This window comes from Panthera uncia, chromosome B1, assembly GCF_023721935.1.
Source record: "Panthera uncia isolate 11264 chromosome B1, Puncia_PCG_1.0, whole genome shotgun sequence".
In the NCBI taxonomy this organism is placed as follows: Eukaryota; Metazoa; Chordata; class Mammalia; order Carnivora; family Felidae; genus Panthera; species Panthera uncia.
In genome coordinates this window covers 101,466,396-101,490,687 of record NC_064811.1, presented here as the reverse complement: position 1 = coordinate 101,490,687, position 24,292 = coordinate 101,466,396, and the positions used below count along the sequence as shown (strand labels likewise).

General features: G+C 33.7%; 1 protein-coding gene across 3 annotated transcripts in view; it reads right to left on the bottom strand.

Moving 5' to 3' along the window:
- The window catches only part of SPATA5 (spermatogenesis associated 5), a 360,927-nt gene that overhangs the window by 285,440 nt on the left and 51,195 nt on the right, over positions 1-24,292 (bottom strand). For all 3 annotated transcript variants that reach the window (XM_049631141.1, XM_049631144.1, XM_049631143.1), the window contains exon 11: positions 3,251-3,460. In XM_049631141.1, coding sequence (XP_049487098.1) covers positions 3,251-3,460 — 210 coding nt within the window. The remainder of the gene's footprint in view (positions 1-3,250; positions 3,461-24,292) is intronic.

Sequence of the window (24,292 nt, the reverse complement as noted above, 5' to 3'; positions counted from 1 at the left end):
GTAATCCTAGAAACTAATCTTAAAGCATTCAGTATGCAAAAGAGGTGTATCTATGCAGTCTTCCACACAGTATCTGCAAAAGAGAAACTCTATGATTTCTAAACCAGCCCACATAATTTAAAAGTAAAAGCTGAAAGATAAACTTGGAACTTACCAACCTGATTATTTTGTACCTTTGATAATAGAATAGTAGGGGATCAAGTTACATAAAAAATAGTTAAGTACTTTGAATTGTGCATGCTTTAAATAAAATACAGAGTGTCCTGAAAATGAGATGTGTTTTGTACAATTCCTCCCTGAGACAAGTATCAGAAGAAAATTTCCCCAAAAAAGTCAAGCCTACACTAAGCTCATTATATTCTTATACTCACCAATAACAGCTAATAAAGGACTTGCTGAAAATCCCTGTCAGAGGCCTAACCACCCTTCTTCCAGGATCAGTAACAGTTCTTCATAAACTAAAGCAGCCCAACTACACAAGGGCAATTAATCTATTATAGCACTCCAGACAAAACCAAAAGAGAAGCAGAGAGGAAATTTCAACTGGAAAATATTTTGATATAATTGACCCAGATGACAAACTAAACTTAAGCACATGTCAAGTGCTACAGTCTACACAAGAACACATACAGATGCCAAAGGATATTAAGAGTTCACACCAGCCAAGGTGAAGTCTCAACTATGAGTAGAGTTTACATCTTGAATCACTGTTTAGAAAAGATACACAGGGGAAGCTAAAGGGTTCTTTCATAAACTCAGAGAAAGAAATGTTTAAAGTCTTTAAAATCTTTATTTTGGGAATTAAAGGTAATTACAATTATAAAAAAAATGTTAGGGAGTTTCTCCTTCAATATATGTAAGATACCCATATTTTCCAATTGGCTAGAAAATTTCATTGTCTATCTACATTTTTCTGATCATTTTCAAAATGTGTAAGACTTGTTATTCCAAAAGCTCAAATTTAATTTTGACACTTAGATCCCTTGGAAAAAAAAAATATATGTTGTGACCAAAAGCCAACTTTCTTCATAGAAAAGTGAAACTAGAAAGAATAGAATATAAATTCCCAACTTCTTTGACTTCATTTCTGCATACATAAGCTATATGATATAGGTACTTTAAACTCTTCTCACAAGCAATAATTAGACCAAGTTGAAAAGACCAATGAAAATGCCAAGAAAAACAAATAATTTTTTCATGTGCCCAACTTTTTCTTTTGGAAACTTTTAATAAACATGTAGGAAAACTTAAAAAATAGTAAAATGAACATTCATTGTTCATTAAATATATTCCCCACCCAGATTCAAAAACTGAATAATACTGCCAAATTATACTAAATTGTATATTGAATAAAAATCCATGGTAGGGGCGCTTAGGTGGCTCAGTTGAGTGTCTGACTCTTGATTTTGGCTCAGGTCATGATCTCTGTGCTGGGCATAGAGCCTGCTTAGAATTTTCTCTCTCCCTCTCCCTCTGCCCCTCCCCCACTCATGCACACACTTCCTCACACACACAAGAAAAGTTAAATAAAAATTAGTAAGTAGGATATATAATTATATCTAAGCAAGTATGAACTCAGTTGAATAAGAAAATTTCTTAACATCACTTATCATTTGTGTGTGTGACCTGAAAGAAAAATGAACATGAGTTTAATGAAAAAACTCAAATAAGTTAACATATTCATGGTTATTTTACATGAACAGTGTCCAAGATAAACCTTTCAAAGAATCTTTTTATCATTTTCTCACAATGAAAAAAAGGTAAAAGTAAAAAACTGTCTAAAGTCATGAAAGTTTTCATACTTAAAAACAGTAATAAATGTATTTCTAAGTAATTCTACGATAGGCCAGAGAGCAGTCCTGGTAACATCTGGAAAAGTTATCTTAGATCACATGAGATATTAGTTTGTAGGAAAATACATGTGCTCCTTTTTGAGATTCAAGTGTAAATAACTGTGAGTGAAGGCCTCATCAAATAAGTTTCAGATATCCAGTAGACATAAAAAATTCAAAGATTACGAATATACAGTTGTGGAATACACAACAAGGTAGGCACAGAAAAATGGAGATGACAGTAAAACAAGTAGGAAATGGAGATGACAGTAAAACAAGTAGGAAATGCCAGTAAAATGGCCATGTTCATTACCATGAGATAAGAGGACCGGGACCAAAGAGAAATCAAGAGGTCTCTGAAATTTCAAAATCACTCATTATTCCAACATTTAAACCTGCAAACTTTAAAACTTGTGTGATAGTTGTGATTCAGTATCACTGATGAGAGTGAAAATTGTTCCCTCCCCGTATCTTCAGTATCCAATATCTTCCACAAAAAGACAATCAAAACTATGCAAATAGTAGTGATTGTACACACACTGATTCTTAAAAAGCAAAGAACCTAAACATATCTAAACATTTCCAAAAAAATTTTAAGTAAAAAACTGACTCTATTCTGAAATAAATTCTATGCTCTGAAACTGCCAAGGAGTTTAATGTTCTAAGATAGGAAACATATTTTGTTATGAAAAAAAATCCCTGGTACTATCAAAACGGAGCCTTTTATCAGGTGCTTCTTACGAAATGAATTTGATATTTAACAGACTGAAGTACATACTTTTGTGATAAAGTTCATTCTACTAAAGAATTTTAGGTTTTATGTATGTATATTTCCTAACTGGGTATATGATATTACATAAAAGTTAATAACAAAATTATATCCGGCCCTAAAGTAAATGTAAAACTACATGTCAAGTAAGATTATCTATCCCAAGTAATAGCGTAGAGCAATGAACAGATAATGTATGTGTGTATTTCAGAAAATAAACATTGTACAATTATTCCCAGACTGGAAAAGCATTTTTAAGGAATTTAGTTTTACCATTTAAAGTATCTGAATTCTTTGAAAATACTATATTTATAATTAAGTCCTGGTTAAGCAAAAGAGATTAATGCAATTAAAAAATGTAGAACTTAAACAAGACTGGTTTCTATTACACATAGATATAAGAGATACTGATAATAACAAAACTAAAGTTGTCTTCTATTGTCCACCATGTTTTGCTGATTACATGCACTAATTTAGTTAGAGCTCATCTCCCTGTATTATATTACCATCAACTTCAAAAACAAAACAAAACAAAAAAATCAACTATTCCTTAAGATGTCTTTTCATATTTTTCTAAGGACAAGAATCAGAGGATTGGTGTTAGTGGGGCTGGAAAAGAAAGTAGCAATCTAAAAATTTAACACCTTACCTTTATAGCTAGGAAATTCAGGCCACTCTCATTGGCTAAAGCCTTTGCAATCATTGTTTTAGAGCATCCAGGTGGCCCATACAGAAGAACTCCTTTAGGTGGTTGAATACCCATTCGAATGAAAGACTCTGGATGTTTCAAAGGCCATTCCACAGCCTGTTTCAATTTTAGTTTGATATTTTCCAGTCCTCCTATATCTGACCAGGATACCTGCAAAACAGAGCATTTTCTAAATGTAAGTTCTGTGAAGACAAAGGACCAAATAAATAAATAAATAAATAAATCAAGCAATAAAAAGTGCAAGAAGAGGAATATAATCATTTAAGAATCTAGAAAGAAGATCCTTTAAAAATTCTATCAAGAAGTAAATCAGAGTACATAAAATGAGCTGCATATTATAAAAGTACTAAAGAAAAAATGTTTCTGCTTGTATACATAATTATTTAAATGACTGAACATACTGTTAAATCTATCTTCTATTTAAATGACTTTAAAAATTAGGTTTGGGGCACCTGGGTGGCTCAGTCTATTAAGCGTCTGACTCTTAGTTTCAACTCAGGTCATGATCAGGTCACTCAGGTTTGTGAGTTCAAGCCCTGCATCAGGCTCTCTGCTGTCAACCCAGAGCCCACTTTGGATCCTCTGTCCCCCTCTCTCTTTGCCCCTCCCCTGCTTACACTCTCTCTGTTTCTCTCTGAATAAACTTAAAAAAAAAAAAAAGCAAAAAACAAACAAATAAACAAACTAAACCAAAAACTCTGCTAGCTTCTGGAACCTCCTATAAAAAAAAAAAAAATTAGGTTTCATCTGACTGAAAATGGTTTGAATTAGTGACCCAAGGTCTCATCTATATATCTTGTTAGCAAATTTATTTGCTTTATTTATTACCTTCAAAAATATTTCTGAAGGTCCTTTAGGAACATAAGGTTTTTTTCTGTCTTTGATTCATGAATGATGTATCTTCAAAGTTTTGTTCCTTTCTCTCAACAAAGAAACACCCTCCCCAAAATAAGACAATTCTTTACATATTATTTACTTAATAAATACCCATTAAGAACCACATATCAGATAATATACGCAGGAAATAGAAGAATAAGACATGAATACAAACTTTAAAGAACTTAAAAACTACTAGTAATGTGTACATAAATAACCATGGTACAATGGAAGGGATGCTAAGCACAGTAACAAAGAGAAAAAGCTTTTGGGAGTTCCCAGGAAAAAAAAGATTACTTCCAGCTGGAAGGCACATCTGAAAGCCAACGTCTAAAGCACAGATATAATCTGGAAATATGAAAACAGGGAAATGGTCAGGTAGAAGCCAAAAATTATGAAAGGCTCAGATGACAATAAGAAGGAATAAGAGAAAAATGACTTGAGAGAGAAAAATAAAAAATGGAAAGTTAGTTGAAACTATATAGTGGGGGACACTGAAGACTAGATGATGGAGTTCAAGAACCTCTTTCCTCATAACAAGAAGTCTTCGAAGATTTTAACCTGAAAAGTGATATGGTCTAATCTGTGCTTCAGGAAGACTTCTCTGACAAGATTCATGTAGAGAGAAGAGAGAATGCAGGGAGATCAATTAAGGACCTATCCTAAACATTCTTAACAACAACAAAAAAACAATTTTAAACTAGGATAGCCACATGCAGAGGATAAAGACACACCAGAGTGATACTGAAGTTCCACAGCTGATGATGTTGAAGGTAGAGTAAAAAAGAGGGATAATTTAATGCTAAAGATTTCAAGATGAGTTAACAGAATACAAATGAAAAATAATTTTTAGGAGGGAAAATATATGATAGATTTTTATTTCTAGATATTATAAAGAGTTGAGACACAGGACAGGCCATTCAAGAGCCAAAAAGGGAACAGATGGAATGAAAGCATCTCAAATGGAGCTCTGGAAAGAGGTTAGGACTAGAATTTTAGATTTCAGAGAGATGTACATAAAAACAATAGAAACCATGAGATCAATTAAAATTGCCAATCATGAGGAGATGTGTGTGAAAGGCAGATTGCTCGGCATCACCTACATTTATGAGGCAAGAGGAAAAGAAACAAGAAAAAGTCAGAAGATGAATCCAAAAAAAAGGTTTTGTTTGTTAATATCAGAAAAGGTTACTTTTTCTTAATGAACTTGCATGGATCTGGGAGAAAGGGGACTTTGTTTTTGTTAATGATTTTTGCCCACAGAACTAGGAGAATGCTATATTATCCACCACAATCCTGAGGTCAGATTTAATTATTCTTTTCTAAATTTCTTTCTTGGGATTTATCTTACAAAGTAAGATTACTGGATTAAAAGGCATGAACATTTTTAGGTCTCTTGATGCATAACATCAGTTTGCTATCTCAACCACTTTATCCATTTTAGTGGCATAAGGGATACATGTATAAGTTTCTCTGAAGCATTATCAACCTTTGGTTTTATTTTGCATTTTTTTTTCTGATTTCACCAATTAATAAAATTAAAATTAAACTTGAGATCAATGCACATAAGCTTACGGCCCTAAAAACATCCAGCTATCATCAGGGGTCAAAGTGACTGTTTACAACAGAAAGTGACTGTTATTGTTAAAACCAGGCCTGCCTAGGAAAAAGTGCAGCAGAGTTATCACACCCTGAGGGGTAGAAATAAACATGGGAAGAGAGTTTTAAGGAAGGTAGTCAACAACTATCAAAAACTAAATAGGTCAGAAAGTAGAAAGTATTAAAGAAGCAGTGGTCGGTAGATTTAGCAACAAGTTTACTAAATTGAGTGGTTTATTTAGATCAGTAGTTTTTGTTTTTATGCCCTTTAGCAGTGGAATATACATAACATACAACACAAATACACATATGCATGCACATATAGACAGTATGTATATGTTATATATGATGCACAAAAGCTATATTTATAATAACTACCAGAAATGTAAAAGTCAGAGAAGCAACTCCTTAATCTAGTAAAAACTAAAATGACAGTGTATTATTATGATCCTATGTGATGCCCATTCAAATTGTTACTATGCATTTATTATAACTATACAATGAGAAGAGCTCACTGTGAACATGTTCCATGAGATGTTTACTTGTCTTAGGGCATGTTTGAGTTTATACTTAGAATAATGTAGCATTATAACAGAATAACTTAAGCTAATTTAAGTAAGTACAAATATACAGATTAAAAATTTTCTTAAAGATTAATGCAGAACTTTATCTTTCCTAACCAACGACATTAAAAAAAATGCCTGTAAATGCCTAGGGAGGACATTTTTCTCAAATTTGTATTAAACTAAATAACCTGGCAATGCAACCTGATAACCTTCAGTATGATAAAATTTGGTTTTCAGTACATTTGTGTGTTTAGTTTTTAATCAGTCTTTTAAAGAGTCTTGAAAAGAGTTTTTTAAAAACTTAATATTAGATATTAAGTACTTCCATGAACCACGCATGGAAATAACCAATATAAACACAAAGAAATCCATGCAGTAAAAGATGATCTCTTTAGTTAAGGACCAAGGATACTAGCAAACAGTGCCAGCTGGACCAGGAGTTGGAGAGGGCTTGTTCCTCAAGAGAAATTAAGGTGCTTTTACTGGAAAACTGAGTATTCCTTGGCATGGAAGAGGCCAAAACAGTGATGCCACTGCACAGACCTAGCCGACCATACTGAGGAGTTGGTCCATTGCCCTGAGGCTGTAAGAAGCAGAAGAAAAGTTAAACAATCCTGTCCCTTACCTCCCTCCTGAGATAGAGCTCTGGCATCATCAGCTGTCCTTTCTCTAATCCTGCCTTGATTGTATTCTTCACTATATTCTTTCTTCAGCCTACAAATATTTCGTTTCTTCCTATCCTTCAAAACAACTTGGATATTGTTTCTACCTAATGTTCTATCACCTTCTTTTTCACCAGTAAACTTTCTGAAAGATAATATGCCTCTACCCTACTGCATTTATATTTCCTACTTTGTATTTTAGTTAAGCATTTATCTTGCCAAGCAGCGGTAGGAAAAGAGGGTAAAAGGATAAAGATAAAAAGTTAAGACTGGTGGGAAAACAGGAAGTTGAGGGAGTTACATCAGAAGGTCTGTAGCCTCTCAGGAAAACATGAGGCAAGGTCATCTACAGAAATATCAATTAATCTAACAAATACTGACCAAATGCCTATGTCACAATATGCTCGTTGCTGGGGACAAAATAGTTCCTGTCCATACAGAGTCTCTGACCTGATGGAATACTGTTCAAGGGGCGTATTTCCATAATTAGGCAATTACTATACAGTATATTACATGCTATAGTCACAGACTTTAAATGAATGCCCCCCCCAAAAAAAAAAAACCTTTTAGAAGTGCTATATGAGGTGGGATCTGATGAACACACTGGAGCTAGGCAGCTGAACCAGCTGAAAATAGCAGTAGATGCCATGGGAGGAGAGAGAGAAAAAAAAGCATCATTACATCGCAGGAACTAAAAGTAATTCAGTATGGCCAGAATTTAGAGATCCAGGAGAGGAGTAGAAACAAAGGTCAGCAACATAGGAAGCTATCAGACCTTGAAGACTTACAAGGCATCAAGAAGTTTAAACTTTATCCTGAGAGATATGGAGAACAAGTTAATCAGGAAAATGACATGATCAGATTTCTGGAGGACAACTGTGGTTACAAGTACATGTGTGCACTTGGAGGGGGTAGGGTAGAGGAGGGGCTTCTACAGTAATTCAGATAAAAGATGGTGATTATCTGCACTAAGGTAGTAGCAGTGGGGCTATACAGAGGGGAAAAAAGATTAAAGCTTTATTAAACCATAGTAAACTATATTAAGGCAAATCAAAGCATCTTGAAAAATAATTAGATTTGGAGAGGGGTGGTAAAAAAGAAAATGGAATCAAGGGTAACATCCATGATTGAAACTTGAGCAAATGAGTAACTGAAAGTTCTACTGAAAGAGAAAAAGGAACATGTTTGGAAATTAAGGAATTAGTTTCCAATTATTATACTGTGGTTGGAATTTATAAGTGAAATAAATTCAATAAACTAAGAAATGTCCTCTGTGCTGAACTTGTTTTAGGAACTGTAAGAACACAAAGATGAGTCAGAAAATGTCCTCAAAATATTGTACTGTAGAAAGGGAAATAAGTATCTTAAAAGACACAGTCTTTGTCTAAAGATATAAAAGAGCTGAGGGGCGCCTTGGTGGCTCAGTTAAGCATCTGACTCCTGATTTTGGTTCAGGTCATGATGCATTTGCGAGATTGAGCTCCGCATTGAACTCTGTACTGACAGAACGGAGACTGCTTGGGATCCTCTCTCCCTTTCTCTGCTCGTCCTCTGCTTGTGCTCGCTCGCTCTCTCTCTGTCTCTCAAAATAAATAAATAACTTAAAAAATAAAAAGACATAAAATAGCTGCCTTCACAGCAAGTAATACAAAAACTACTGAAAAAAATACAAAATAGTTTTATAGTTCTCAAATATATGAGATGGTGAGGACAGACATTTGGAAATTGTGCATATACGTAAGATTTATGTCAAGGTGTTAGAATGTGAAAATAATAGCAGATGGGTGAAAAAGAAAAGCAAAATAAATGGATTTTAAAAAGCACTATTATGGTCAATCACACACAGAAAATTAGCTACAGCTAAGTCTAAAGCAGTTTCCTGCTTTCCCTTACCAACTAGATGCAAGGTGAGCTGGGAACAATGAAGCTGGATACCTTTCCATATCACTGTCATCCATTCAAAAAATGACTAAGTGCCTACTCCATACTCAGTCCTATACCAGGTGCTGGTTTACAAAATCCCTGCTCTCAGGGTTAAACCATGTAAGTAAGAGATTAAAAACAAAATTACTCCAGGGGTGCCTGGATGGCCCAGTCAGTTAAGCACTGGCTCAGGTTACAATCTCAGGGTTTGTGAGTTTGAGCTCCATGCAGGGTTCCACACTGACAGTTTGGGATTGCTCTCTCTGCCATTCCCCCACTTGCACGTGTGCACAAGTGCATTCTCTCTCAAAATAAATAACTTTAAAAAATTAATTAATTAATTTTAATAATTAAAATAAAATCACTTCAATTACTGCATGGGAAATGAACTTGGGGGGGAATAAAAAAATAAAAATAACAATGTAAAAATTATGTTTTCCCAACACCTAAAAGTAACCATTGTTAATGGTACCTTCAAGGTTTTGAAGTGTGTGTGTGTGTGTGTGTGTGTGTGTGTGTGTGTCTTCACTGAGATCATAATGTATTCACAATTTTATATTCTACTTTTTTTTTTAAACTTCATACATTTTTTGATGTTATAATCTTCCAGTTACTGTATGACTTTGGGCAACTTACTTGATCTCTCTAAACTTTCTCATCTAGAATACAGGGGATAATAAAACCTATGCTCTCAGTTTTATTGTGAGAATTAAACAGTATATTTATATTAATTGTACTTTGCCTGGCACACTGTAACTATTTAATAAATACTAGGTATTAGTTTATTTAAATGTCTAAAAGATGATTACAATGAACAGTTATATTTTGAAGGACTAGTGACAAAAGATAAAAGCCAATTAGGCAATTACATTTGTAGTTTCATGAGCAATATTTAATTACCATAACTTTTCTATTCTTTTCCTTTGTGTCTGATAATTACATTTCTTAAACTAAAGGTAAACAAGTTTTGCATTTCAATTTAGCACCTAAATGATGAGTCTTTCTATAGCTAAGATACCAATTAAAAAGTGAATACAAATCAGCTTAAACAGTTACTATTGCACAGAAGAATCTTAAAGCACAGAAAGTCATGGGAAAAGTCAGTCTGTCAAAAAAGAATAAATACCAGCATGAAATCATAAAATCCTAAAACTAGAGCAGGAATTCAAAAACTAGCTGGTTCACTATCCCACCTTCAGACAGTATTTCATCTTTCAAGTCCTCTCATCTTTCAACAAATACTATTTTATGCTCTTTAAAAAAATAAAAAAATTCTATAACTCTCTTTTTAATAAGTTACACTATATCATAACTGCCAGAAAATTATTCCTACAATCTAACCTAAATCACTCCTGATAATAGCTGGGTCCTTTCTTTCTTACTCGGTCCTAATGAAAACAGTGAACAGCTGCTCATATATGGCTTTATAACTTTTTAACTTATTTTTATAATAATAAAGTTAGAAGTAAAGGAACAGCTGTCAAACAAGTACAGACAGGACAGTGAGATAAATTTCCCAAGGGTAATGCCCTCCACAAACTATCTTACAATACTTTCTGGACAAACATCCACCCAACAATATGCAAACCAAAACCAAAACCAAAACACCCCTCAACCTGCATACCAACAGAAGCCAAAAGACCTGATGATTGCATGTAAGAAAAACCAAACACAAAAACAAACAAACAAACAAAAAACAACTTACGGACAAGTTCCAAGAGCACAAAGTAAAAATTAATGAACTGAACTGCAGATATTGGGAAAAATACTATGAAAGAGGAATTCAATAACCCCAGAGGGACAGTGTCTTTACACATCTGTGAGGCAAGGTGCTTGTGTTTGTTACATACCCAGTTTTACACTGCCAGGTACAAAATGTTCTTTTGAAAGTGTTATTTTTACAGAAAATATTGTGACAAAGAGTACTTTTCATTTGTTCTTTCCTGCTAACATGTCCCAATAGAGGGACAAGAAGCCAGGAGTAGCAAGTGGGTTGGCACCTGTTCAAAATTCTCTGTGGGGTAAAACAGTAGCTTTTGAACAATTCAAATATGTAAAATACATTTATTTTGTTTAGAAATCATACACATACCAAATTACTAAAAGTAACTAATAATGCAGAAGGAAAGAAGTTAAGAAAACCCAATCTCCAAGATTCAAAAGAACTATCCATACAATTCCAGATGCTTCTTTAATGGAGGCAAAGCAAAACTAGGAAGCAGTAAATATTCAAAATTAATTCTTAGGTGTAAGTGAAAAAAAAGGGAAAGCCATTAGCTTTATATAGTAAAAGAGAAAAAATATTTTCCCCTATGCTTTAAAAACACACTCCATGAAAATTTTTTAAAAAACAAGTCAAAGTTTCAGTTGTACAACAGTGCCATAAACTATCTACAGTCTGTCTGTCTCTCTTTCTCTCTCCCCCAAATCCATTAAAATAAAAACTTCAGGTAAAATACAACAACAAAAAAGACAACTAAATGAGGACTCTGAAAAGTAAAGAAAAGTAGATGAACTGTGAGGCAAGTAAAAATACAGAGAAGTATTCTGTACAGGGTGCTAAAAGGGCCGAGTATTCTAAATATTTTTTCCTTCTCTTTTTCTCTCCTCCACTCCCGTTGTTTTCCCCCTCTTCCTGTCACTTTCATGTTGCATAAGCAACCTTAGTTGAAAACATCTAACAATTTCACAAGTAAGAGTACAGGGAACTTTAAAAAGTAGATGAGAAAGAATATAAGAAACTGCATGCCAAAACTTTGCCACTAATTGCAAACTGCCACTAATCTAGGTGATTTTGTTGTTCTTCAGTAAATCACATTAAGGATCTTACTGAAACATACAAAGGCTATGGGAGTCAGATGCTCCTATAACTCCTAATTAAAAAGGAAAAAAAATTAAGATAAAGAAGAAATAAACAATTCAAGTAAAAAAAATCAAAAATATCCTGCAAATTTACAGATATCATGAAAAATATGACCAACTTAAAGTCAAATGTTTTAACCAGATTTCAAACTGTATAAATTTCATAATCAGCTGAATGGCTTCATTAAAATTTGAGTTCAATTTCTAAAATATCACTACCTTACAATCACACTTTAATAAGTTTACTATGAGCTGTCTTCAGAGAACTGGTTATGTATGAACCTTAATAAATATAATAACATATTATATTTACATAAGCCTCAGTTAGACCGCAAAACTTTCTAACTTAATTCAACTTAAAAACAGTTAATCATTTCTTGGGGCACCTGGGTGGCTCAGTCAGTTAAGCCTCCGACTTCAGTTCAGGTCATGATCTCACGGTTTGTGGGTTCAAGCCCCGTGTCAGTCTCTGTGCTGAAAGCTCAGAGCCTGGAGCCTGCTTCAGATTCTGTGCCTCCCTCTCTCTCTCCTCCTCCCCTGCTGGTGCTCGCTCATTATCTCTCTCTATCTGTCTCTCTCTCAAAAACAAATATTTTTTAAAAATTTAAAAAAAAAATAAACATTTCCAAAATGAGCTTTTAAAACACTACCTACTTTTGCCAGATAAGCAAGTCCAGGAAAAATCTCATTAAAAATGGAAAACTTTAAATAAGAAAAAAAAAAAAAAAAAAAAAGAAACAACAACAAAAAAAACACAGCAGCACCAATAATTGAAAAAAGAAATAAAAACACATGAAAATGATATAAAGTTTCACCAAGAAAATTCTTTGTTTCTCATTAAAATATTTTATATTTTTTCTAATTTACCAAATTCCTTAATTAATTTAACTGCAAACAGAAAAAAATGCTTTGACTATATAAGGAAATTGCTTAGAAAAATCCCTGTCATTCTTACTCTGGCACAGCAGAACTGGAAAATGATAAAGGAAAATGGATAAAGGAAAGAAAAGTATAAGAAATGAAGAAAGAGAAAGGGACTTTTACAGACTGGCCCCTAAGCCCAGGTGCTAAAGAAGCATATGTTCACAAGTTTCCCAAGTGAACTTTAAAAATCAACCATAAAAGAAATATAAAAGGTCCAGAAAAAAATGTTTTAAATAGTAAAAATTTTTAAATAAGTTTTGTTCTAATTGTTCTTCTTTGGGAATTTGTGATACAAGTGAAAAGTCAAACAGAAGGACTCTTTGTTATATACGCATGTATCACCAGGACCTTCTTAACATGGTATCTTGTATATTATACATGCTCAATGTCTAGTAAAGGAATAAATTAATAGGCAGACACATATTTCTCTTGTTTCATTTTAAACATAAAGTAGCTTGGGGTGCCCGGGTGGCTCAGTCGATTGAGCGTCTGACTTCATCACAGGTCATGATCTCATGGTTCGTGGGTTCAAGCCCTGTATCGGGTTCTGTGCTAACAACTCAGAGCCTGGAGCCTGCTTTGAATTCTGTGTCTCCCTCTCTCTCTCCCCCTCCCCTGCTCACGCTCTGTCTCTGTCTCTCTTAAAATAAATAAACATTAAAAAAAAATTTCCTTTAATAAAAAACAAATAAAAATAAAATAAAAATAAAGTAGCTTAAGAGAGAGAAATAGGGGGATGGGCTGGTAGGAGGTAAAATGGGGAAAAAAGGAGAGAGTTAATAAACCAGCATGTGTGGTCAGACCTAATGTTGCTAACACATAAAAGTGTACAAAGGCTATACATATGCCTTGCATGACATTTTCTAGCCCAGATATGTCCAAATAGTTGGATTATAATTTCAAACCATTTCCTATGACCTTCTTTGATGGTTGGTTGACAATAAAAATTTTTGTGTATATGGAAAGAAAAACCCTCCCCTTCCAAGACTGGTGAAAGAGATGCTCCAAATCTCTGTGAAATAGAAGCAAAGAGAGGAGGCCCCTTTCTGTCAGAAAGCTGAGCAAACTTACATAAGCAACTTTCCTAAGCAGCTTCAACTCTGTGTCCTAAGATAACAGACTAGAAAAGGAAGTTCCCACATGGTGAAGAATAACCAATGCTAGCCAGAGTGCCAAGATATTGGGGAAAGAAAATTACTATTGATATTCTGGCTTGAGGCAACAGGTATGAGAAGAAAGCCCTGACAAAGAGTAAAAGGGACATTAGAAAATAATTCTCACAGCACAGCCTTAATGGTCAATATTTAGCAAAAGAACAAAGGATGTTACCTTATAATCAAAGCTTCTAATGGATGCTGAATGTGCTACATGTAACAACTGACGATATGAATGTTAGTGGGATAGAACCAACTTGGGAACCAGGCCTGAAAGATACCATAAGAGAATTCTGGGGAGGGGTGCCTGGGTGGCTCAGTCGGTTGAACGTCCGACTTCGGCTCAGGTCATGATCTCACGGTTTGCGAGTTCGAGCCCCGCATCTGTGCTCTGTGCTGTCAGCTCGGAGCCTGAAGCCTGCTTCGGATTCTGTGTCTCCTTCTCTCTCTGCCCCTCCCCTGCTTGTGCTCTGTCTCTCAAAAATAAATAAATGTAAAAAAAAAAAAAAAATTAAGACAATTCTGGGGAATAAGTTTTCCAGAGAAATGAAACATGTATCTTAGGCATACGATGAGTTCTGTGAGACAGGTAAAGCAAGTCTCAGGAACTAATAAGAAGGAAACCTATGTGGTAGACCCTTGAGCAAAAATTATCCTAGGGTAAAATTTGTCTGTTTTTTTTTTTTATAACTTCTGACAAGTATGGGGGTTCATGTGTTACAGGTATCAACAAGAGAGTCAGGCTCTTATAGGAAGAGGTTTTAATATCAAATATACATTCACTTACTCATTTATTTATTCACTCATTCACTCTGATATATTCATTCCACTTACAAGCTTGTTATGTTTGGAGTGTCTGCCCAGCCTCTAGGAATATAGGTAGGTACATAGAATGAGGTATGAAGAATAAACAAGATTGACATGGTCTCTACATGGTTGAGCTCACTGTCTGGATGAAGAGGCAGACATTAAACATACATTAATAATTATTTAAAGACTAAACAAACAAAACAAACAAACAAAATATATAGGATGCTACAATACACGTAACAGGCCTGGAAGGTCCTAGATAGTCAAATATAGCTTTCTAGAAGACCTGGTTATTTAAGCAAGAACATGAAAAACAAGTAAGAGAATGAATAAGGCTGTACCATTTGGAGCCTCTAATACTGGCTTTTAGGCCATTTTGGGGAAGGAAGGAAGAGATGTACATAATAATGGCAGAATCATACTGATGGACCAGAGTTTTCCTCTAGATTCTAATCTGATAAAAGAGATCCATTTTAGCTTCCCTAATCTGTGACTTGACCAATTACTATTCTCCTTCCTGGCCTCCTTTCTTTGCTATCTCTAGGAAAATCTGAAGTTGTGTACATTAGACATCTTGACACTACTGAAAAAGCAAAGCAGTATGATAATTAAACATGGATAAGAAAAGCCACTGAGAACAAATTTTGCATGTTAGCAGCACATCCACCTAAAATGTAGCTAAGTACTCATGAGGGGCTGAGGGATATTTAAATCAGATAATTAAAGGTTCAAAGTTAATAGTTTATCCTTGTTAAGCTGGGATGAGAATGGCATTTCACCACAGTGGTGTTCCTCCCCAAAACCCATATCCTAGCCTAACCATAGTAAAAACATCAGTCAAACTCAAATTGAGGGACATTTTTCAAAAGACCTGACAATATACTCAAAACTGTCAAGGCCATCAAAAACAAGCTAAGAATAAACACTGCTACAGCCCAGGGAAGCCCAGGAGACATGATAACCTGGATGGAATCCTGAAATAGACAAAAGCCATTAGGAAAAAAACTAATGAAATCCAAATAAAGCATGGAAGAAGTTATAAGTGTTCAAAAAGGTTCAATTCAGAAGGCCTGGGTTGCTCAAACTCCACCCATTCTAAAGAAACTCCAGCCAATGACAGCCTTCTGGGAGATAATCTCTGGGCCTTTTAAATATCGTCCCTGATAAGAATGTTTTTGTATGTGAGGCCTTAGGCTATGCTGTACCTATTTGACCAGATAAGTTCACCCTGACAATGTGATTTAAGGACATCTTAATTTTTGGCCTGAAAAAAGCTGGAATTTAAGTAGCTAAGGTCAGATGTGGAGTTGCTATATATACAGTACATGGCTGACCTCCAGTAAAACCCTAGACACCAAAACCCATATGATTCTCCTTGGTCAATAACACTTTACATATATTGTCACATTGTTTCAGGTAGAACTAAGTATGTTCCCATGTGATTCCATTGTGAGAGAACACCTAGAAGCTGGTGCCTAATTTCTCTGAATTCACCCTGTGGGCCTTTTTTTCCCTTTGCTGATATTGATCTGTATTCTTTCACTGTAATAAATCATAAGCATGAGTATAATGGCTTTTGACTCCAGTTAGTCCTTCTAGTAAATCAAGCCAAAGAGTGATCTTGGGACTCCCCAACAAAGACAGACAGATGATTAAATTATAAGCAGCTTAGACTTCTCTAGAACTCATTCTCACATATTCCCCTCCTATCTCCTAGTACTCATCTATAGCTCTGGACAGTAGAAAAAAAAACCTTTTATCTCAGGCCTTTAAATTTATTTTGTTTTAATTTATCTCTGGCTTATAGTGGAATTCTCAGATATCTGCTAATTTTCAGATTAAGTTTAATCAATCTACCATATTTTTCCCACTTCAGCATCATACCCCATTCCATCTTAGAGCACTGGTCTTTCTATTGGGTCAAAACCAGAAGGTTCATTCTTAATACACTTAAAAAAAAAAAAAAACCTACATAAAAAACTACAAAGCATTTCTCTAAAAAGTACATGAAATTCTGACAGCAATTTTAACATGGGACATTGGAATACATCCCACCCTGTTGCTTGGATATAAATCTTTATAAATAAGGGACACTTAAAAAATGCCAAAAGACACTTTTGTTTCTGGCCAATGAGTAAAAGGGTTAAGATTTACGTTTCTGTCTGAAAAAGAAAAAACTAAAGAAAGTGACAAAATATATGAAGCATCAACTCTCAGAACACTGGCCATCAGGCAACAAAGGACAATGCACCTTGAGAGAAAGGAAACCAACTATCTGATTACACACAACCAGTTGCCTGGAAAAGGTCACAGGTCACAGCAATGAAGGGAAAACACAGGCAGAACCTGCTGTCTCCAGAGATGAAAAGATAAAGCTAGAAGTTTGGGAAAGCCAAAGAGGCTAGGTATCACAGAGCAGAGGATTACAGACAAAAGAAGTCCACAGGGAGAGAACACCTGAAATCTGATGAGGGTCTCCTTTATATGTACTGTTATCTGTGTATATGTGAGAAAAACAAAATAAGGCTGGAGGAGGGATGGTGGTGGAAAGAGGTCAGAGACCCAAATGAATTAGAGGGAATAGTGCCTGCCCTCAACAGGGATGTTGTGATTCACAGGGCTTTAGGTAGAGTATTGATAAATGATCCTACCTCAGTAGTGGGGAAAAATTATCCCTAGACACAATACTGCCCTGGTCTCACCTAAGGAAATTTAAAGGCAAGAACCCCCACCTCAATAATCAAACTATTTCCAAGTAATTTAACCACACCCAGAACAAACTTTAGGAGTATTTTTATAAATATAAAAATAATCCAGCTGCCAACAAAGTAAATTTCAAAATTTCTGGAATCTAATCAAAAAGTACAAGCATGCAAAGAAAATACAGCCCATAAGAAGAAAGATCAAAAAAAAAAAAAATTAAAAAAAAAAAAAAGAAGAAGATCAATAAGTTGAAGCTGATTGAGAAATTATAGATGATAGCATTAATAAAGACATTAAAATAGTTGTTCTAAATGTATTCCATATGTTCAAAGAAAGGAAACACTAAAAACACTAAGTAGAGAAGAAGAAAATATAAAAAGGATAAAAATCAAATTTCTAGAGAAGAAAGCTAATTTAATGTCTATAATTTTAAAAATGCAATGGATAGCGCTTATAGCAGATTAGAAATTTCAGGGGGGTAAAATAAATTAGTAGAATGGTAAGCAAAACAACAGAAAGTAACTAAAATAAAGCAAAGAGAAAAAGAAAAGAAAAAAATGGACTTAGCATTACTGAGCTTTGGGACAATCTCAAGCAGACAAATGTACATGTATATTTTGAGTCCCCAGTGAGATAGTCAGGCAAGAAACAAACTAAATATTTAAAGAAATAATGGCCAATTTTTTTTTTCAAATTTGATTAAAACTATAAACCCATACATACAAGACCATCAATGAACCAGCACATGAAACATGAGGAAAGCTACAAAGGCACATCATAATTAAATTGCTTAAAACCAATGCTAAAGAGAAAATATTAAAAGCAACCAGAGAATAAAATATATATTACATATGGAAAACAAAGAAAATGGAGACAGCAAATTTCTTTTCAAAAATATTGCAAGAAAGAAGAGTGGAGGAAAAACAGTAAAGAATTTGGCGGGGGGGGGGGGGGGAGGATACTATCAACCCAAATTCTTTATCCAGTGAAAACGTGAAAATATCTTTGTAAAACAAACCAAAAAAAAACCCTTTTTTCAGACATAAGAAAACTGGAATAATTCATGACCAACACACCTGCATTACAGGAAATGTTAAATAAGCCTTTTAGGAAGAAGGAAAATGATACCAGATGGAAATTGAATCTATACAAAAGACAAAAGAAGATGAAATGATAACTACATTGAATAAATATAAAGATTTTTTTCTTTTAAATCTCTTCAAAAGAAAATACCATTTAGAGCAAAATGATGACAATATACTGTGGGGTTTACAAAATATGTGAAAGTAAAATGTATGACAACGGCACAAAGGCCAGAAGGGGAGCAATGGAAGTAAACTGTTTTAAGGTTCTTATTATACTATACATATGATATATTATCACTTAAAGGTAGACTGTGATAAGTTAAAGATGTCTCAAGGGAAATTTAAAAATATTATGAACTAAATGGAAATAAAATACAACATATCAAATATGTGGGATGCATTTAAAGCAACTGAAAGCTTATATTAGAAAAGAAAACCTAAAATTATTAACCACAATTCCCATCTTAAGAAAAAAAGAAGAGCAAATTAAGCCTCATGCTAACAAAAGGAAGGAAATAAAGATGAGAGTAGAAATAAGTGAAATCAAAACCAGAAAAACAATAAAACACAACACTGACAATTTGAAAAGATCAGTAAAATTGATAGACCTTCAGTCAGACTAACCATGGGGGGGGGGGGGGGGGGGGGAAGACACAAATTACCAATATGAGATATAAAAGACAGGACATCACTACTCATTTGGTAGACAGTAAAATGATAACAAGAGAAAACTATGAATGACTAACTCCATCAATCCAACAAAGCGAAATGGACCAGTTCCTTAAAAGATACAAACTACCAAAACTTACTCAAGAAAAAAACAAAAAACTTGAATAGTCTGTATTTATTGAAAAATTAAATTGTACTTAAGTCTTCCAAATAATTAAAATTCTAGACCCAGATGGTTTCAGTGCAATACATTTAAGGAATTAATACTAATTTTACACAATTTCTTCCAACACATAAATGATGAGAGACCACGTTCCAATTCATTCCATAATACCAGCATTTCCCTAATACCAAAACCAGACAAAAAACTTCATTAAAAAAAAAACTACAGACAAATCTCTCTCATGAACATATATAAAAAGGGTGCTATGTCACAATTCCACTTGAGTGGAATTCATCCAGAAATACAAGATGGATTCAACACTGAAAATCAATGTAATTCACTGTATTGACAAACAAAAAAACAAATTATGATCATTCCTACGATGCCGAAAATGCATTCAACAGAACTCAACAACCATTTTGGATTAAAAAAAAAAAAAAAATTCTCTCTTCAAACTAGGAATAGGAATAGAAAGGAACTTCACCTAATAAAGAACTTCCAAAAAAAAAAAAAAAAAAAAAACCTACCATCATACTTGATGGTGAGGGAGGGAATAAAGAGTTGTTTAATATAGGTATGGAGTTTCAGTTTGGGAAAAAGAAAAATTTCTGGAGATCTGGATGTGGATGGTGGTAATAACTGCACAGCAATGTAAGCATACTTAATGAGGCCAAATTATACATTTAAAAATAGTTAAAATGGCAAATTTTATGCTATGTATATTTTGCCACAGGTTAAAAAAAAAAAACAAAACACTTTTCTCATATATGGTCCTCCTGACTGCAAGCTATAATTGTAGTTTCTATAATGCTACCATCACACACAAAAGAGCAGGGTTAACCCTACCTGGGGGTGGGGGGGGAGTTAGTCAAACACCTAAATGTAAGAACTAAAACTATAAACTCTTAAAATATAAGGTAAATCTTCACAACCTTGGATTTGGCAATGGTTTCTCAAATGTGGTACCAGAAGTACACACAAGAAAAGAAAAAACAGATGCACTGGACTTCATCAAAATTAAAAACTTGTGCTTCCAAGGTCACTATTAAGAAAATGAAAGAGGCAGCCCACTGAATAAGATAAACTATTACAAATCATACATATCTGATATCAGATATCATATATCTAATAAAGGACTTGTATCCAGAATACATAAGAATTCTTACTACTCAATAATAAAAAGACAAATAAATAACCCAATTAAAAAGGGGCAAAGGATCTGAATAGACATTTCTCCAAAGAAGATACACACAACGGCCAATAAGCAAATGAAAAGATGCTCGTATCATTAGTCACTAAAGAAATGCAAATAAAAAATCACAATGAGATATCATTTCACACCCACTAGGATAGCTATAACCAAAAAGATAGTAAGTTTTAATGAGGTTATGTAGAAACAGGAACTCTCCATACACTGCCGGTGGGGATATAAAATGGTAGTCACTTTGGAAAACTTAGTTCCTCAAAAGGTTAAACACAGAATTACCAACGACTTAGCAATTCTACTACTAGATACAGACCCAAAAGAATTAAAACAGATGCTCAAGCAAAAACTTATATATAAATGTTCAAATTCAACTTTATTTATGACAGTCAAAAGATAGAAGCAATCCCAATGTCTATCAACTAATGAAAAGATAAATCATAACGTGCAGTATCCATACAATAGAATATTACTTAGCAATAAAAAGGAATGAAGTACTGATACATGATGCATGGATAAACCTTGAAAATTTTATGCTTAGTGAAAGAAGCCAGTCACAAAGAATCAAGTATCTTATAATTCCATTTATATGAAATGTCTAGATTAGGCAAATCTACAGGGATATAAAATAGATAAATGTTTGCCTCAGGCTGGTGAGGATGGGCAGGTTGGGAGATGATGGGTAAAGGGTACAGGGTTTCTTTTGGGGGGTGATAAAAGGATGTTCTAAAGTTGACTACAGTAATGGCTGTACAACTCTTTAAATATACTTGACCACCAAAATATGCCCTTTAAATGACTGAATTGACATGTGAATTGTACCTCAATAAAGCTGTTACCAAAATATGAATATATACTTATATAGAAGGGCAAAAGAACTATTTCTGAGAAATAAGAACATTTGTGAACCAAAATTCTTCACAAAATATTCAGTCATTTAACAAACTCTTATTATTTGGTTGTTACCATTTGCCGAGCAGTGGAGATACAAAGATGAACAAGACAAAAGGTCCACAGGGATATATGCATATTTTGTGTATTAGGTGTATTATATCCACAAGCCATATATGTGTATTTTGTGGGTGTGTGTTAGGGATCACACTGCAAGATCTTTGGTAACTGAGAGGTCAGAAGACAATTTTCCAGGCAGAGAAGACCACACATGCAAAAACAGGAGTGGTTCAACAAGAGGAGAGCATAATGTTAGAAAAAAGTTAAGGAGGCACGAGCCAGGTTACAAATACCAAACTAAAGAGCTTAGACTTCATTCTAAAGATGATCAACTGGTAGTCATGCTGATGGCTTTTAAGCCAGATCAGTAATTTCTTTTGGATAAATTACTCAATGAAGAGATGGGAAGGACTAAAGGGCATGATCAGATGGTATATAATTACTCCATATCTGTACAAGGTGAAATAAAGAAGTATAGTACCACAGAAGAACCACACTAACTACCAATGAGTTCCTTTACACTAAATGAAAATCTGTGTTTTTAGCAAACACTCATCAAGTATTTCTTATTGACCAACTATAACATATAAGTATAGCATATATCTCTATGGTAAGCTCAACATTATTTATAAATTCAAAAGAAGACATGCATCAGAAAACAGCAAATTAAGAGCTTTCCTTCTATAATCTGACAGGAAAAGTCTTTCATTTCACCAAAGTTAACCAGAATCAGAGCTGAGAGCAGAAACTGTTGATCTTTCCACTAACTTTTCTATCTCTCTCATGTCTCCTACAGACTATAAGCCTGAGGAAAGTAAGGTATAAAAAGAAAAGTGGAATGAAAGAGTTAAACTTCTAAAATATTTAATACACTTAAAACTACAATCTTGATTTTGGCACAGAGTATTTCCTGGTTAAAAGTAATCTACTTTCCCAAATGTGCTTTCCTGTTCAATTGTTATTACTTAAAACTATAAAAATGCACAAGAGAAGTTGGCAGGGAAGACTGGGATCTTGGGAGTGATAGAAGACACTCTTCTGTCTAGACAACAAGAGGCAAAATCAAAAGAAACCAAATTCAAAAGACTTGCCAAGAACCAATATGGAATTAATAGAATTTCCACAGGTTGTATATCTATTCCAAAAAAAGCAATCTGTTATTTAGTAAAGCATCCCAGAAACTCTCAATCCTTTGAATCTGTTAAAAATAAAGAACATATAGAATACAGTACTGTTTTTAAAGAACAGAAACTCAAATTCTTTCTAATTATCCTGAGGGTACATGAAGAATGAAATGTAATTATGGTCAATTAAACTATTTAACTCTGCACAGGAAAAGTAATGCTAATGAGCTCATCTTGTGAAATTCAACTGCCTTGTCACATTCTGATGTTCTATTCTCATCTGAAAAGATGCCAAATGAAAATACACCAGTCAATTTTGAATATGTAATTAGTGAAACAGTCTTTTGATTATTCATATAATTAAGTTTGCTACTATTTAAAATGGGAGTAAATGAGGTATGTTTATTTAACTAATGACATTTGGTATACACTCAATTTGACTGCTGACTACTTATAAATTTAATCTGGATCCAAGCTTACAAAGAGTTTTGAGGCTATACACTTAGTCTTAAGGCTCTAGTTACAATTCGCTTTTAAAAAGTGGGTTCAAATGAAAGTAGAGGTCTCTCTTTTTATTGGCTTTTAACTTATTCTGAACCAAATGTCCAAATTCTGAAAACTGCAATCCAAAAGCAGTACCAAAAGCATAAAGATGGATTATTTCCAAATAATGAAACAACCTAAAACTACCTAAAATGAAATAGGGAAACCCTGGGGGTGGGGATGATTTAAGATATATAAATGAATTAAACTTGATGGTAATCAATTTGTATATATTTGGTTAAGAATGCCATTTACCAGTGATCCAGTGATAATTGCTATGGTATATATAAAATGGCTTATTTATTGTAAATACAATATGTAAATACAACTATTGAAAGCATTGTATTTTTTTTTTTTATTAAAAAAATTTTTAAAAAAAAAAAAAAAAAAAAAAAAAAAAAAGAAAGCAACATGTTTTGGTAGAAAATATAAAGGACTATTCTGTATCCTTCCAGAACAGACAACTTAGCACTATTACAGGCATATTTACTCCAAAATTGTTAAATTCACTGAATAAACAGTAAGGGTTAAAATTCACTAAAGAAACCACTTGTTTCATAAAATGCGAAGAATCTGAAGAATGTTACGTGAAGGTAAACAAAAATATTAAGCTTTAGTACAGAAGAAGGATGCAATACTCTTTAAATATATGTGAAATTGACCATCTGTTTTGTTTTGTTTTTCCAAGAGAATTATAGTTGTTCACTTATCCATTCAGCAAATATTGATTGGACATCTATTATGTGGTAGGACAAATATAAAGGATAAAAATAAGAACTGCTCTCACAGAATTTAAAATCCCTTAAAAAGCCATCCAGTTTAGACCAATTATCTAGAAATTTAAAATTTTTATAGAAAGAAGAAGGTATATAATTGATAGTTTTCATTTTCTTATTTTAAGTCCCTACCTAAAGATTATCCAGTATTATTCCTCAAAATAAAAAATAAATTCTACTGGCAGGCAAATAAAAAAGGACTAAAGTAAAAATAAAATAAGACTTTATTTAAGCTCTTTATAATTTAAAATTTTTATCACATAATTATAAATTAAAACAATCTTTCTGAGGGGAAAAAAAAACAGAGCTTAATGACATTTGCCTTAAACTTTAAAACCACATATTTCCGTCTGATAATTCTGCTTCTGGGAAACATAAATGCAAAGGT